Source organism: Colobus angolensis, unplaced genomic scaffold (assembly GCF_000951035.1).
Source record: "Colobus angolensis palliatus isolate OR3802 unplaced genomic scaffold, Cang.pa_1.0 Scaffold305, whole genome shotgun sequence".
NCBI classification, from domain to species: domain Eukaryota; kingdom Metazoa; phylum Chordata; class Mammalia; order Primates; family Cercopithecidae; genus Colobus; species Colobus angolensis.
The window spans coordinates 178,724-190,724 of NW_012116322.1; the positions used below are offsets into that span (position 1 = coordinate 178,724).

A 12,001-nucleotide genomic window follows, 5' to 3' on the forward strand; every position below is an offset into this window, starting at 1 on the left:
AAAAGAAAAAAAAGAAACCAAAAAATTTTGCCACAGTTGTTTTATGTCATCCTTTTTAAGTATCCCTCCCTTGTCCTTCTTTCCCTTCATTTTTTTTTTAATGCTAAACTCTGCTATCTATCCCTTCACTGCACCCCAGCCTGGGCGACAGAGTGAGACTCCATCTCAAAAAAAAAGAAAAAAAAAAAAAGAAACCAAAAAATTTTGCCACAGTTGTTTTATCTCATCCTTTTTAAGTATCCCTCTCTTGTCCTTCTCTCCCTTCATTTTTTTTTAATGCTAAACTCTGCTCTCTATCCCTTCATTCTTTCCTTTCTTTGCCAAATAATTTCAAAGCAAATCTCAGACCCCTCACATTCCACCCACAAATACTTCAGCATGCATTTCTTCTGACATAATATAACACCATCATCATGTCTAAGCAAATTAACAATAAGTTGTTACAATAATACTCAGCCCATATCCAAGTTTTCTGGAGTATCTCAGAAATGCCTGTCCCATCGGGCTGTTTGAATTGGCTCTGTTGCGTTTGCTGTTATGTTTCCAGAGTCCCTTTTCCACCAGGCCTCTGCCCTTTTCTTCTTTTATTTTTATTTATTTTTTTGAGATGGAGCCTCAATCTGTTGCTCAGGCTGGAGTGCAGTGGCATGATCTTGGCTCACTGCAACCTCTACCTTCCCAGGTTCAAGTGATTCTCCTGCTTCCACCTCCCAAGTAGCTGGGATTGCAGGTGCACGCCACCACACCGGGCTAATTTAATATATTTTTTTTAGCAGAGGCAGAGTTTCACCATGTTGGCCAGGCTGGTCTCAAACTTCTGACCTCAAATGATATGCCTGCCTCAGCCTCCCAAAGTGCTGGGATTACAGGCTTGTGCTGCCGCGCCCAGTCGTTTGCCCATTTTTTTCTGAAATACCTTTTGTGGGCTTTTAAAACAAAACAGAACCAAAACCTGTTTCTTTCTTTTTTTGTTTTATTTTGTTTAATACTGAAGTATACACTGGTTCTAAGAAATGTGGGACCTTTGGAAATAAGGGAGGGTGTGTGCCCCTCCACACCCAGGGAAACCCCTGGAGGTTAACCTTGGTTTGTTTTGCAAAAAAGCTGTTTAAAAATAACTCTCCCCTACCATTGCTCTCTGTATAGGCGAGTGTCTCCCTCAAACGCCTGAGGATCTTTCTCTCCCACGAGGAACTGGAACCTGACAGCATCGAGCGACGGCCCGTCAAAGACGGTGTGTGTGTGTGTGTTCGGTCCTGGTTTCTGGAGGTGGCCGCCTTCCCATCTCCCACTGGGTCCTCCCTACTTGCGGTTCTTTCCCTTGGCTGCCCTCGGGTCTGACTGTGCCCAGCCGCTTGTCTGCGAGAGCCCGGGAGACAAGGGTTCTGCAGAGCCGGCAGAAGGGAAGGGAAGCCTGGCCTCCTAGGCCTCTGTCCTGTCTTACACTTCCCAGGAGGGCGAACTTGCACTCGCATTCTTGTTTTCTTGCTGAGGGGCAGCGGCTGCTTGAGGCTTCCTCCTGGGAGTCACTTTCCAAGGCTTTGACCTTGATTCTATTCTGGGCTAAATGAGGACTCTGGAGGCTCGCCAGCCTCCACCACCCACAAGCTGTGCAGACTTAGGTCTGAGGCTCAGTTTTATCTAGATAAGAAAAACAAAAGTACCTTTCTTTGGCAGAGTGTTACTTGGATTTTTTTTTTTTTTTTTTTGAGACAGGGTCTCATTCCATCGCCCAGGCTTGAGTGCAGTGGCGCAGTCACGACTGTCACTGCAGCCTTGATTTCACGGGCTGAGGTGATCCACCGACCTCAGCCTCCCAAGTAGCTGAAACTGTAGGCATGGAGCACCACACTTGGATAATTTTTTGGTATGTTTTATAGAGACAGGGTTTCGCCATGTTGTCCAGGCCGGTCTCAAGCTCCTTAGCTCAAGCAATCCACTTGCCTTAGCTTCCCAAAGTGCTGGACTCATAGGCATGAGCCACTTCTCCTGGGCTTTTTTTTTCAATATTAAATTTTTTTATTTGGAGAGACAAGGTCTTGCTTTGTTCCTCAAGTTGGTCTTGAACTCCTGGGCTCAAGGATCCCTCTGCCTCAGCCTCCCAAAGTGCTGGGATTACAGATGTGAGCCACGGCACCCGGCCATGCATTTTTATTGACAGGTTTGTTTATTTTGTAGCTTGTTTATTTATCCTTTCCTAGCCCATCCCCCTAAGCCAGGGATCTTGTTTGCAACCATCTCTTGAGGCACTTAATAATAAATATTAGGTCGGGTACAGTGGCTCACGCGTGTAATCCTAGCACCTTGGGAGGCTGAGGTGAGCGGATCACTTGAGGTCAGGAGTTCGAGACCAGCCTGGCGAACTTGGTAAAACCCTGTCTCTGCTGAAAATATAAAAATTAGCTGGACTTGGTGTTGGGCACCTGTAATCCCAACTACTCGGGAGGCTGGGGCGGGAGAATCATTTGAACCTAGGAGGCGGAGGTTGCAGTGAGCTGAGATCACGCCACTGTAGTCCAGCCAGGGCAACACAGGGAGACTTCATCTCAAAAAAAAAGAAAAAAATTAATATTAATGTCTCAAAGTGCAGTGACACATTCACTTATAAAGCCCCTGTCATGCATGTTCTGTTTGAAGGATGTCAATGTCCCAACTTGTCCGTTACTCACCGTGGCACCCCTGGAGGAGGGTGATGGAAACCCGCATTTTCTGGGTGAAGAAACTGGCCTCTGAAACTTGCCTGAGATTGCACAGCTGATCAAAAGAAGAGCTAGCATTCACATCCACAGCCTGTCGGTCGAGTCCATGCTCTTCCTGGCCGTAGCATGTTGTCTCACTGAGATTTACTGAGCACTTACTATGTGCCAAGCATTGTTGGAAGTGCTCTGTGTGCACTGCCTCTTAGATACCCCACCACAGCCCTCTGAAGTTGATTGCATGATTGTCAACCCTATTTTATGAGTGAAAAAGTGAGGCACAGGCTGGGTGCAGTGGCTCGTACCTATAATCCTAGCACTTTGGGAGGCTAAGGCTGGAGGACTGCTTGAGGCCAGGAGTTTGAGACCACCTTGGGTAATGTAGTGAGACCTCATCTCTACAAAAATTAAAAAATTAACTAGGCATGGTGGTGTACCTGTAGTCCTAGTTACTTGAGAGACTGAGGCAGGAGGATTGGCTGAGTCCAGGAGTTCGAGGCTGTAGTGAGCTATGATCATGCCACTGTACTCCAGCCTGGGCATCAGAGTGAGACCCTGTCTCAAAAGAAAAAAAAAAAAAAAAAGAGAAAAGGCACAGAGAAGTTAAATAACTTGCCCGTGGCTACCCAGCTGTGAAGTGGTTGTCCCAGGATTCAAACCCATACAGTCTGGCTCCAGAATCCATTGAATGTGGTCAGAAGATTGAATGTGTGTAAATGTCGATTATACCGCGTGAGCTGTGTCTGGCACCTTGCAGGCGCTCAGGTGTCTTTAGTGGCACCTAAAACATTTGACACGTTTGACACAGCACCTGGTGCATAGAAGATGCTAAACAGATCGCGGGAATCGCCCCTTCTCTGGTCTGAGCGAGACGATCTCAGCATCTTCAGCTGAGCCAGCCCCTGGTGTGGGGTTTCTTATCCTGGGCGCTACTGACATCTGGAGTCACATTATTGTTAGTGATTGGGGACTGTCCTGTGCACGGTGGTATGCTGAGCAGCAACCCTGGACTCTACCCATTAGATATAGTAGTACCCACCCCAATTTTGACAACCAGAAATGGCTCCAGACATTGCCAGATGTACCTTGAGGGGCACAGTTGCCTCCAGTTGAGAACCGTGGCCCAAGTGGATGCTGGATTCCTCCTCCCAACACCCGTAGGCTGTGGTCATCTGGTTTCTGCTGTCCCAGTGTGCCACATCCCCCACATGATAAGGGAATGATTCCATCTACTCGGGGGTCAAATTTCTCTGCTGAACACAGGCTGAAATTTGAGGCGGCCGGCGGTGGGGGCTGGTTTCTTGCTTCTGAAGTTGTTCACAACTCAGTGCAAGCGTCAGGAAACGCCTAGGCCCCTGGGTGCCGCCCGCACCCCAGCCCCTCCTTCCTGCCCTCATAGTGGCCTCCTAGGTGGTTGGACTTTCTGGAATGTTTAGCATGCCCTAGCCAGTGGGGGCCCCCTTTGGCTGCTCCCTGCTCCGAAGCTAACCGTTCTCTGCAACCTTGTCTGCAACCTCTCGCTCCATTGTTTTTTCTTAAATTCCTTAAATAGCAACTCCCAGTTTCCTCATTCTACGTCCTCTCTTTTAGAAGAGCTGAGGGAGAATGTTAATCTAGGTTAACCAGCGACTTCCCCTCTCTGTAGGTTTTTTGTTTCTTTGATGCATGGAGGAAGTTATTTCTTCATTTGACAACTTAAAGAAAAACTCCTATATTATCTCCAGATGGTCTTAAGGTGGCTCATAATTCAGAGAGTTGCTTTTCTGTTTTTTTTTTTTTTCTTTTTTGAGACAGAGTCTCACTCTATTGCCCAGGCTGGAGTGCAGTGGCACGATCTTGGCCCTCTGCAACCTCTGCCTCTCGATTTCAAGCGATTCTCCTGCCTCAGCCTCCCAAGTAGCTGGGACTACAGGCATGCACCACAATACCTGGCTAATTTTTGTATTTTTAGTAGAGATGGGGCTTCACCATGTTGGCCAGGCTGGTTTCGAACTCCTGACATAGGTGATCTGCCCGCCTGAGTCTCCCAAAGTGTTGGGATTATAAGCATGAGCCACTGTACCAAGCCTGTTTTTCTTTTAAGTGAGAGACATGAAGTAAAAGGAAAATTATGGGAAGAAGAGTAAAAGAAGACAGGTGCTAGGAGCCTTAGAAATGTGGAGCTGGCTGGGCACTGTGTCTCATGCCTATAATTCCAGCGCTTTGGGAGGCCGAGGCCAGCAGATCACTTGAGGCCAAGAGTTCGAGACCAGCCTGAGCAACATGTCAAGACCCAATCTCTACAAAAGATACAAAAGTATTAGCTGGGCATGATGGTGCACATCATGTAGTCCCAGTTGCTCAGGAGGCTGAAGTGGGAGAATTGCTTGAGCCTGGGAGATGGAGGTTGCAGTGAGCCAAGGTCGCACCACTGCACTCCAGCCTGGGTGCAGAAGCCAGATCCTGTCTCAGAAGAAGACAGAAACATGGAGCCGTATAACGTGGGCTTTGTCTCCAACACTCTCCCCTCGTCCTCATACCACACTTCCTGTTCCGTATCCTCTTTTTTTTTTGAGTTTATCATGATGGGTGTTTTAGAAAGACCCACCTGCTGTGCTGTGATGTGTGTAGGGTGGTGTGGCTGGGGGAGGAAGAGAGATAGAGGACATGGGGAGAAGGGTGAATGACCTCCCTTTGAACCTCAAGGAGGGCCCAGCGATCTGATGCAGGCCACCCCGATGGAGAGACGTTTGCATGTGGATGCCAGCTGTTTCCCATTGACTTTGGCCGCTGCTGGGCCCTCCCAGCTGGAGCTGCCCTGAACCTGCCTGAGAAGGGCCAGGGCGTGCAGAGCGTTGAGTAACCCTCATGGGGCCCCCACCTCTGCAGTCATCTCCCGAGATGAGCGTCCGGATGGCGCAACCCCGTCTTTCAAGGACAAAGCTTCTTGCAGTTTCCTGCTGCTTTCTGGGTCTGAGGCTGCCTCCAAAACTGCAGGTTGGGGTTCTTTCAGAACCTGTGACTGATGTCACCAGATAATAATGCCTAGCGCCATTCGCGTCGAGTGTCTGGGGTTGAACCACTGAAGCAGAGAAAGAGAGCGCTCTGCTCACGCGGAGTCCCACAGTTCAGCCTGTGCCTGACGTGTCGTCTCTGTGCTTTGTAGGCGGGGACACGAACAGCATCACCATGAGGAACGCCACATTCACCTGGGCCAGGAGCGACCCTCCCACGCTGAATGGGTAAGCCGGGATGTGGACACGTGATGGCGTGGAGAGAGCCACAGGGTTTTTGTCAAACATGGGTTTGAATTCCCACCGTGCTCCATCTCTGTGGCCTTGAACAACTCACTTTGCCCTTCTAAGACTTAGCTTACCCATCTGGAAAATGGGTGCAGATACACCTGCTTAGGCTGGCGTGAGAAGCAGACACAGATGCCTAGCACAGACGGTTCCCTTGGATTGTGAGTCATAGCAGCCTTGTACAGATAGACAATACAGGACATTCTTGGCTTGCTTAACTGGGAAGTTCTACTTTCAGGTACGGTGTGACCCAGGGATTCTGCCATCGGAACTTTCTTCATATTTTCTGTGTTTCACTTTCTCCTGGTCTGCTTCATCCTCACGCATCCTCTCCCCTTGTGATGGCAAATGGTCTCGACATCTCCTGCTGTGTATCCTACTGTTAGGAGAACTGCCTGCTTCTTGCTGACCCAGACTTGGTCCTCTGCCCTCCGTGGGCCAATCACTATGCCTGCAGACACTGAGCATGCTGATTGGCCAGTCTTAGTCAGAGGCTGCAATGCTGCTGAACTCCAGTGCCCCTCGGCTGCCCAGCTCACCCTTTCTTGCCAGCTTTCTGCCTGGCACCCCACACCCTACAGTCCTTACCTTTCCAAAGCACGTGGTGTCTAGGAAATCGACCTTAACCCCAGGCAACTTGTCAAGCATCTCTCATTTTTTTCTGGCCAGAGGCCTTGATCAACAGCTTTTTAGGCCGTCTTAAGGAATCTGCAAAACACAGGGGCGGTGGGACCCTTTTAGAGCTTTAGCTCATGCCTGGGTAGCCAAATCACTGCTGTGTTCTATCATGTAGGAGAGAAACTCTCCAGAGAAAAGAATCTGTATAAAGCCTGCATTGAAAAATCATGGTGGTACTGCATGCTTACTTAGGAAGTTCTTCCTTATGTCTAACTTAAATCCTGCCTGCTTCAATTGTAGCTGTTCTCTCTTGTTGAGCTCGACAGCTAATCTGTATGTGTCCCTTTCCTGACCCAGTGGTTTTCCTGTTGCAGTTACCTTCCCCCCATGAGTCCCCAGAACCTTTCTCTAACCCTTTGTCTCATCAGCCTATGAGAATATTTCAGTCTCGGCCAAGCGCGGTGGCTCATGCCTATAATCCCAGCACTTTGGGAGGCTGAGTCGGGCATCATGAGGTCAGGAGATCGAGACCATCCTGGCTAACATGGTGAAACCCTGTCTGTACTAAAAATACAAAAAATTAGCCGGGCGCGGTGGTGGGCGCCTGTAGTCCCAGCTGCTTGGGAGGCTGAGGCAGGAGAATAGGCATGAACCTGGGAGGGAGAGCTTGTAGTGAACTGAGATTGCACCACTGCACTCCAGCCTGGGTGACAGAGCGAGACTCCGTCTCAAAAAAAAAAAAATTCGGTCTCACATGGACAGTGGCAGGTACTGTCTCACTGGGATTCCCGCCTACTCAGGCCCCGTAATCCATTCCCCTCCCAGCACAGGAACAAAATGCCTGATAAGTATCACCATGCAACAGTGTCATAAGAATGAAACAATCAGTGACAGCAATGACTATCAGCATTTCCACTAATACTCTGAAATCAGAAAGGTGGCAGTTAAAAAGCACATAATCTCAGCACTTTTGGGAGGCCAAGGTGGGCAGATCACCTGAAGTCCAAAGTTTGAGACCAGCCTGGTCAACATGGTGAAACCGTTTCGCTACTAAAAATAAAAAAATTAGCCAGGCACGGTGGCTCACACCTGTAATCCCAGCAATTTGGGAGGCCAAGGCAGGTGGATCACCTGAGGTTGGAAGTTCAAGACCAGTCTGACCAACATAGAGAAACCCCGTCTCTACTAAAATACAAAAAAATTAGCCAGGTGTGGTAGTGCATCCCTATAATCCCAGCTATTTGGGAGGCTGAAGCAGGAGAAATGCTTGAACCTGGGAGGTGGAGGTTGCGGTGAGCTGAGATCGCGCCATTGCACTCCAGCTTGGGCAAGAAGGGTGAAACTCTGTCTCAAAAAGATAAAAAATAAAATAAACAATAAAAAAATTAGCTGGGCATAGTGGTGCATGCCTGTAATCCCAGCACTTTGGGAGGCTGAGGCGGGCAGATCACTGGAGGTCAGCAGTTCGAGACCAGCCTGGCCAACGTGGGGAAAACTCATCTCTACTAAAAATATAAAAATTAGCTCGACGTGGTGGCACCTGCCTGTAATCCCAGCTACTTGGGAGGCTGAGGCACGAGAATCACTTGAACCTGGGAGATGGAGGTTGCAGTGAGTCAAGATCAAGCCAATGCACTCCAACCTGGGCCACAGAGTGAGACTCCATCTCAAAAATAAATAAGTACATAAGTAAATACAGATAAAAAATAAAAGCATTTTCCATATAAGTGAGCCCAGCAAAGCCTTGGATGTGCCCTCCCTTCCCTGGGAGGATGGAAACCCTGCTCTGGCTGTGCCATCGGCAGTGGGAGTGGCCTGGGGTTGTCCTGCCCCATTGACAGCCACTGTTGCTGGGAGAATGTTGAGCTTATTTTATTTTGCTTTCTACTGTTCGTTAAAGGATGATTTCAATAGAGACATCTTCCCAAAGTTCAACTCAGATTTATTCATGTCTGTCTCCCTTTTCAACCCTTTGGTGACTCCTGGCTGGCAGAGTTCAGGTGTCTTAGCACAGCATCCTTCCAGGGTATCTCTCAGAGTGCTCCCAGGCCTGCCTACCACCTACCTTAGTGCCATCGCATCCCTGGTTGCACCCCGTGCCTTCACCCCTTTACACCTTTCTCCAGCTCTCCCCATATTTCCGTGTCTTGGACACACTTGCTTTTTTGTCAGAGTTTTTTTTTTCCTTTTTTTTTTTTTGAGACAGAGTCTCATACTCTTGCCCAGGCTGGAGTGCAGTGGCACGATCTTGGCTCACTGTAAACTCCACCTCTTGGGTTCAAGCGATTCCTGTGTCTCAGCCTCCTGAGTAGCTGGGATCACAGGCCCCTGCCACTATGCCTGGCTAATTTTTGTGTTTTCAGTAGAGACGGGGTTTCACCATTTTGGCCAGGCTGGTTTCGAGCTCCTGACCTTGTGATCCGCCTGCCTCAGCCTCCCTCCGCCCACCTTGCTGGGATTACCAGCACTGGCATGAGCCACCATGCCCAGCCCCAGTTTGTCTTGAGGTGTCCTCTCCTCTCAGACCTTGCCTCATGCCCCCAGTGAAGTTTCTGCCCCTCTTTCAGCTCAGTGTGACGGGATCCCTCAGGTTACTCTCTGCCTCTCTTCCCTGAGGTACACCTGTCACCTTCCTCCCACCTGGAGGGCCCCTGAGACGGGTCACTGAACTGAACTCAGCAGTAGAAACGGAATGTTGAGGCCTTCAGTGTTTAGTACGGCCCTGCCTTCTGTCTGTCTCTCTCTTTCTCTACTTGGGGTAAATCGAGGCTCAGTGACCAGGGGCATCAGCCTAGCTGGCCTCATTAATTGAGGCTGAGCCAGGTGTGTTGTGTCGTTTCAGCATCACCTTCTCCATCCCGGAAGGTGCCTTGGTGGCCGTGGTGGGCCAGGTGGGCTGCGGAAAGTCGTCGCTTATCTCAGCTCTCTTGGCCGAGATGGACAAAGTGGAGGGGCACGTGGCTCTCAAGGTAGGATGAGGACCAGTGGGCAGGGGCAGTGGGGAAGCTGGTGGTCTGAGGAAAAGCTCAAAAATGATGCTGTTTCTTTTGACTGTCCCTGTGCCGGAAGTGAGAGTAGCAACGTCTGTTTTCCTCCTCCTCCTCCTCTATCTTTCCATCTGTCTCTTTCTCCGGCGTTCTTTCTGTTCTGTTCTGTGCCATCCTAGAAGGCAGGAATTTGGTATCATTTATTTCCATCTGTCTCCCAGCACTTAAAATAGTGCCCAGTATGTAGTAGGCACTTAATAAGTATTTATTTTGTTATCTCCTTATTAAGCTGTAATTTTTTAATTTTTATTTTTATTATTTTTTTTTTTGAGACAGGGTCAGGCTCTGTCCCCCCAGGCTGGAGTGAAGTGGCACGATCTCGGCTCACTGCAGCCTCTGCCTTCTGGGTCCTATTTTTATTTATTTATTTATTTTTTTGAGACAGGGTCAGGCTCTGTCCCCCAGGCTGGAGTGAAGTGGCACGATCTCGGCTCACTGCAGCCTCTGCCTCCTGGGTCCAAGCGATTCTCCTGCCTCAGCCTCCCGAGTAGCTGGGATTACAGGCATGCGCCACCATGCCCAGCTAATTTTTATATTTTTTTAAGTAGAGACGGAGTTTTAGCATGTTGGCCAGGCTGGTCTCAAATTCCTGACCTCAAATAATCTGCCCACCTCTGTCTCCCAAAGTGCTGGGATTACAGGTGTGAGCCACTGCACCTGGCCACTTAATAAATACTTAGTAGACACGTGAAGACGCCCTGGCACGCGGACTGTCTCCTTCCTTTGCGTCTCTGCCTGTCACTGAGTGTCTCTTGGTCTCTTTGGGTCTTTTTGGATTGTTCTTTATCTTTATGGATCTCTCTGGGTATCTCTTCTTATAAATGTAACAAAACAAAAATACGTGGTTAGAATGTTTTCTTAGAACATTTTTTAAAGGGAACAGTTTAAATTTTTAGTGTTTGTTGAATTCTTAATAGGGGGCTAAAAGAAGACTGCAGTTTTACTGCTTTTAAATACACGGTATACTTTGAAGTAAGTTGAAATTCCCCAAGAGTGAGCTTAAGAGGCTGCTTTACCAGTAAGTCCCACTGGCAGTCAACAGTCTTTGTTTGCATTTAGTTAACTCTGCATGAAGGCCTTTTCCTAGTGTAATAATACATCCCTGGAAGTTTTGCTACCAGCATTTCCAGGAGTGTGGTCTGCAGCCAGCTCATCTTGCAGGACGTTTGGGGGAGAAGGAACCCCAGACTCAAACAAGCATGGGAAATAATACTCCGACCCCTTCCCTCTTATAATAAACGTTAACAAATTAAGGTTCTGACAAGTCCTGCAGTGAGAAAGAAATCTATTAACTGTTTAACCTCATGTGTCCCAGGTGTACTTGCCTGCACGTCTTTAGTGTCTGTGCAACTGCACATTTGTCTCTTGGAATCTGCCTTTGGGAATGTCAAGTTTATGATGTTTGTTTTGGTGGTGGTTTTTTGTTTTTGTTTTTGTTTTTGTTTGAGACAGTTTTGTTTTGTTGCCCAGGCTGGATGCAGTGGTGTGATCTTGGCTAGCTGCAACCTCTGCCTCCTAGGTTCAACCGATTCTCCTGCCTTGGCCTCCTGAGTAGCTGGGATTATAGGCACGCGCCATTACCATGCCCAGCTAATTTTTGTACTTTTAGTAGAGATGGGGTTTTACCATGTTGGCCTGGGTAGTCTAGGGCTCCTGACCTCAGGTGATCTGCCCATCTAGGCTTCCCAGAGTGCTGGGATTACAGGTGTGAGCCACTGCTCCTGGCCTGGTTTATGACATTGTTTTTACTTCCGAGCAAAACCCTTTCTTCGTTGATTATACAATGCCTTTGAAAATTATACATTGTGATTGGGTCCCAACTAATGACCTTAACTGTTGTTTTAAGAAATGTTTTATCATTACTTTCAAGTCCATGCTGTCAAATAAGATGAATGAACCATGAGAGCTAGATTAATGGAAGAAAATTCCAAATCTTGGTGGGATCACATTGCTTTCTCCAGATTTCTGCTATCCTGGCACTATTATCATTTCAGGCCAGATGATTATTTACTATTGGTTGTTTTGCCCAAGTAAGGGGAGTGCTAGAAATGTGTATAAAATATTTATCTTTTCCCAAAGGTTTTAGTCGGTGTGGTTTGTGTATATTATGTCTGAATTTTCTGTGGGTTCTATGGTAAGGCACCTCTGTTGACATTTTGGCTTGTTAGAAGTTAGGATATTCAAGTCAGCAGGTTAATTATTTGAGAATTTAGAGTAAGAATGAGGGCACCTGGGACCCGCTGTCTGTCAGCTTTGCCCTCTCTAGAATTCCCTTATTCAAGAATCTTCTGGCTGGGCATGGTGGCTCACACCTGTAATCCCAGCACTTTGGGAGGCCAAGGCAGGTGGATCACCTGAG

General features: G+C 48.2%; 1 protein-coding gene across 1 annotated transcript in view; it reads left to right on the plus strand.

Annotated features, from left to right (window-relative positions):
* The window catches only part of LOC105517681 (multidrug resistance-associated protein 1-like), a 50,524-nt gene that overhangs the window by 6,288 nt on the left and 32,235 nt on the right, over positions 1–12,001 (plus strand). Inside the window, exons 3-5 of the mRNA XM_011950298.1 lie at positions 1,147–1,234; positions 5,842–5,917; positions 9,438–9,564. Coding sequence (XP_011805688.1) covers positions 1,147–1,234; positions 5,842–5,917; positions 9,438–9,564 — 291 coding nt within the window. The remainder of the gene's footprint in view (positions 1–1,146; positions 1,235–5,841; positions 5,918–9,437; positions 9,565–12,001) is intronic.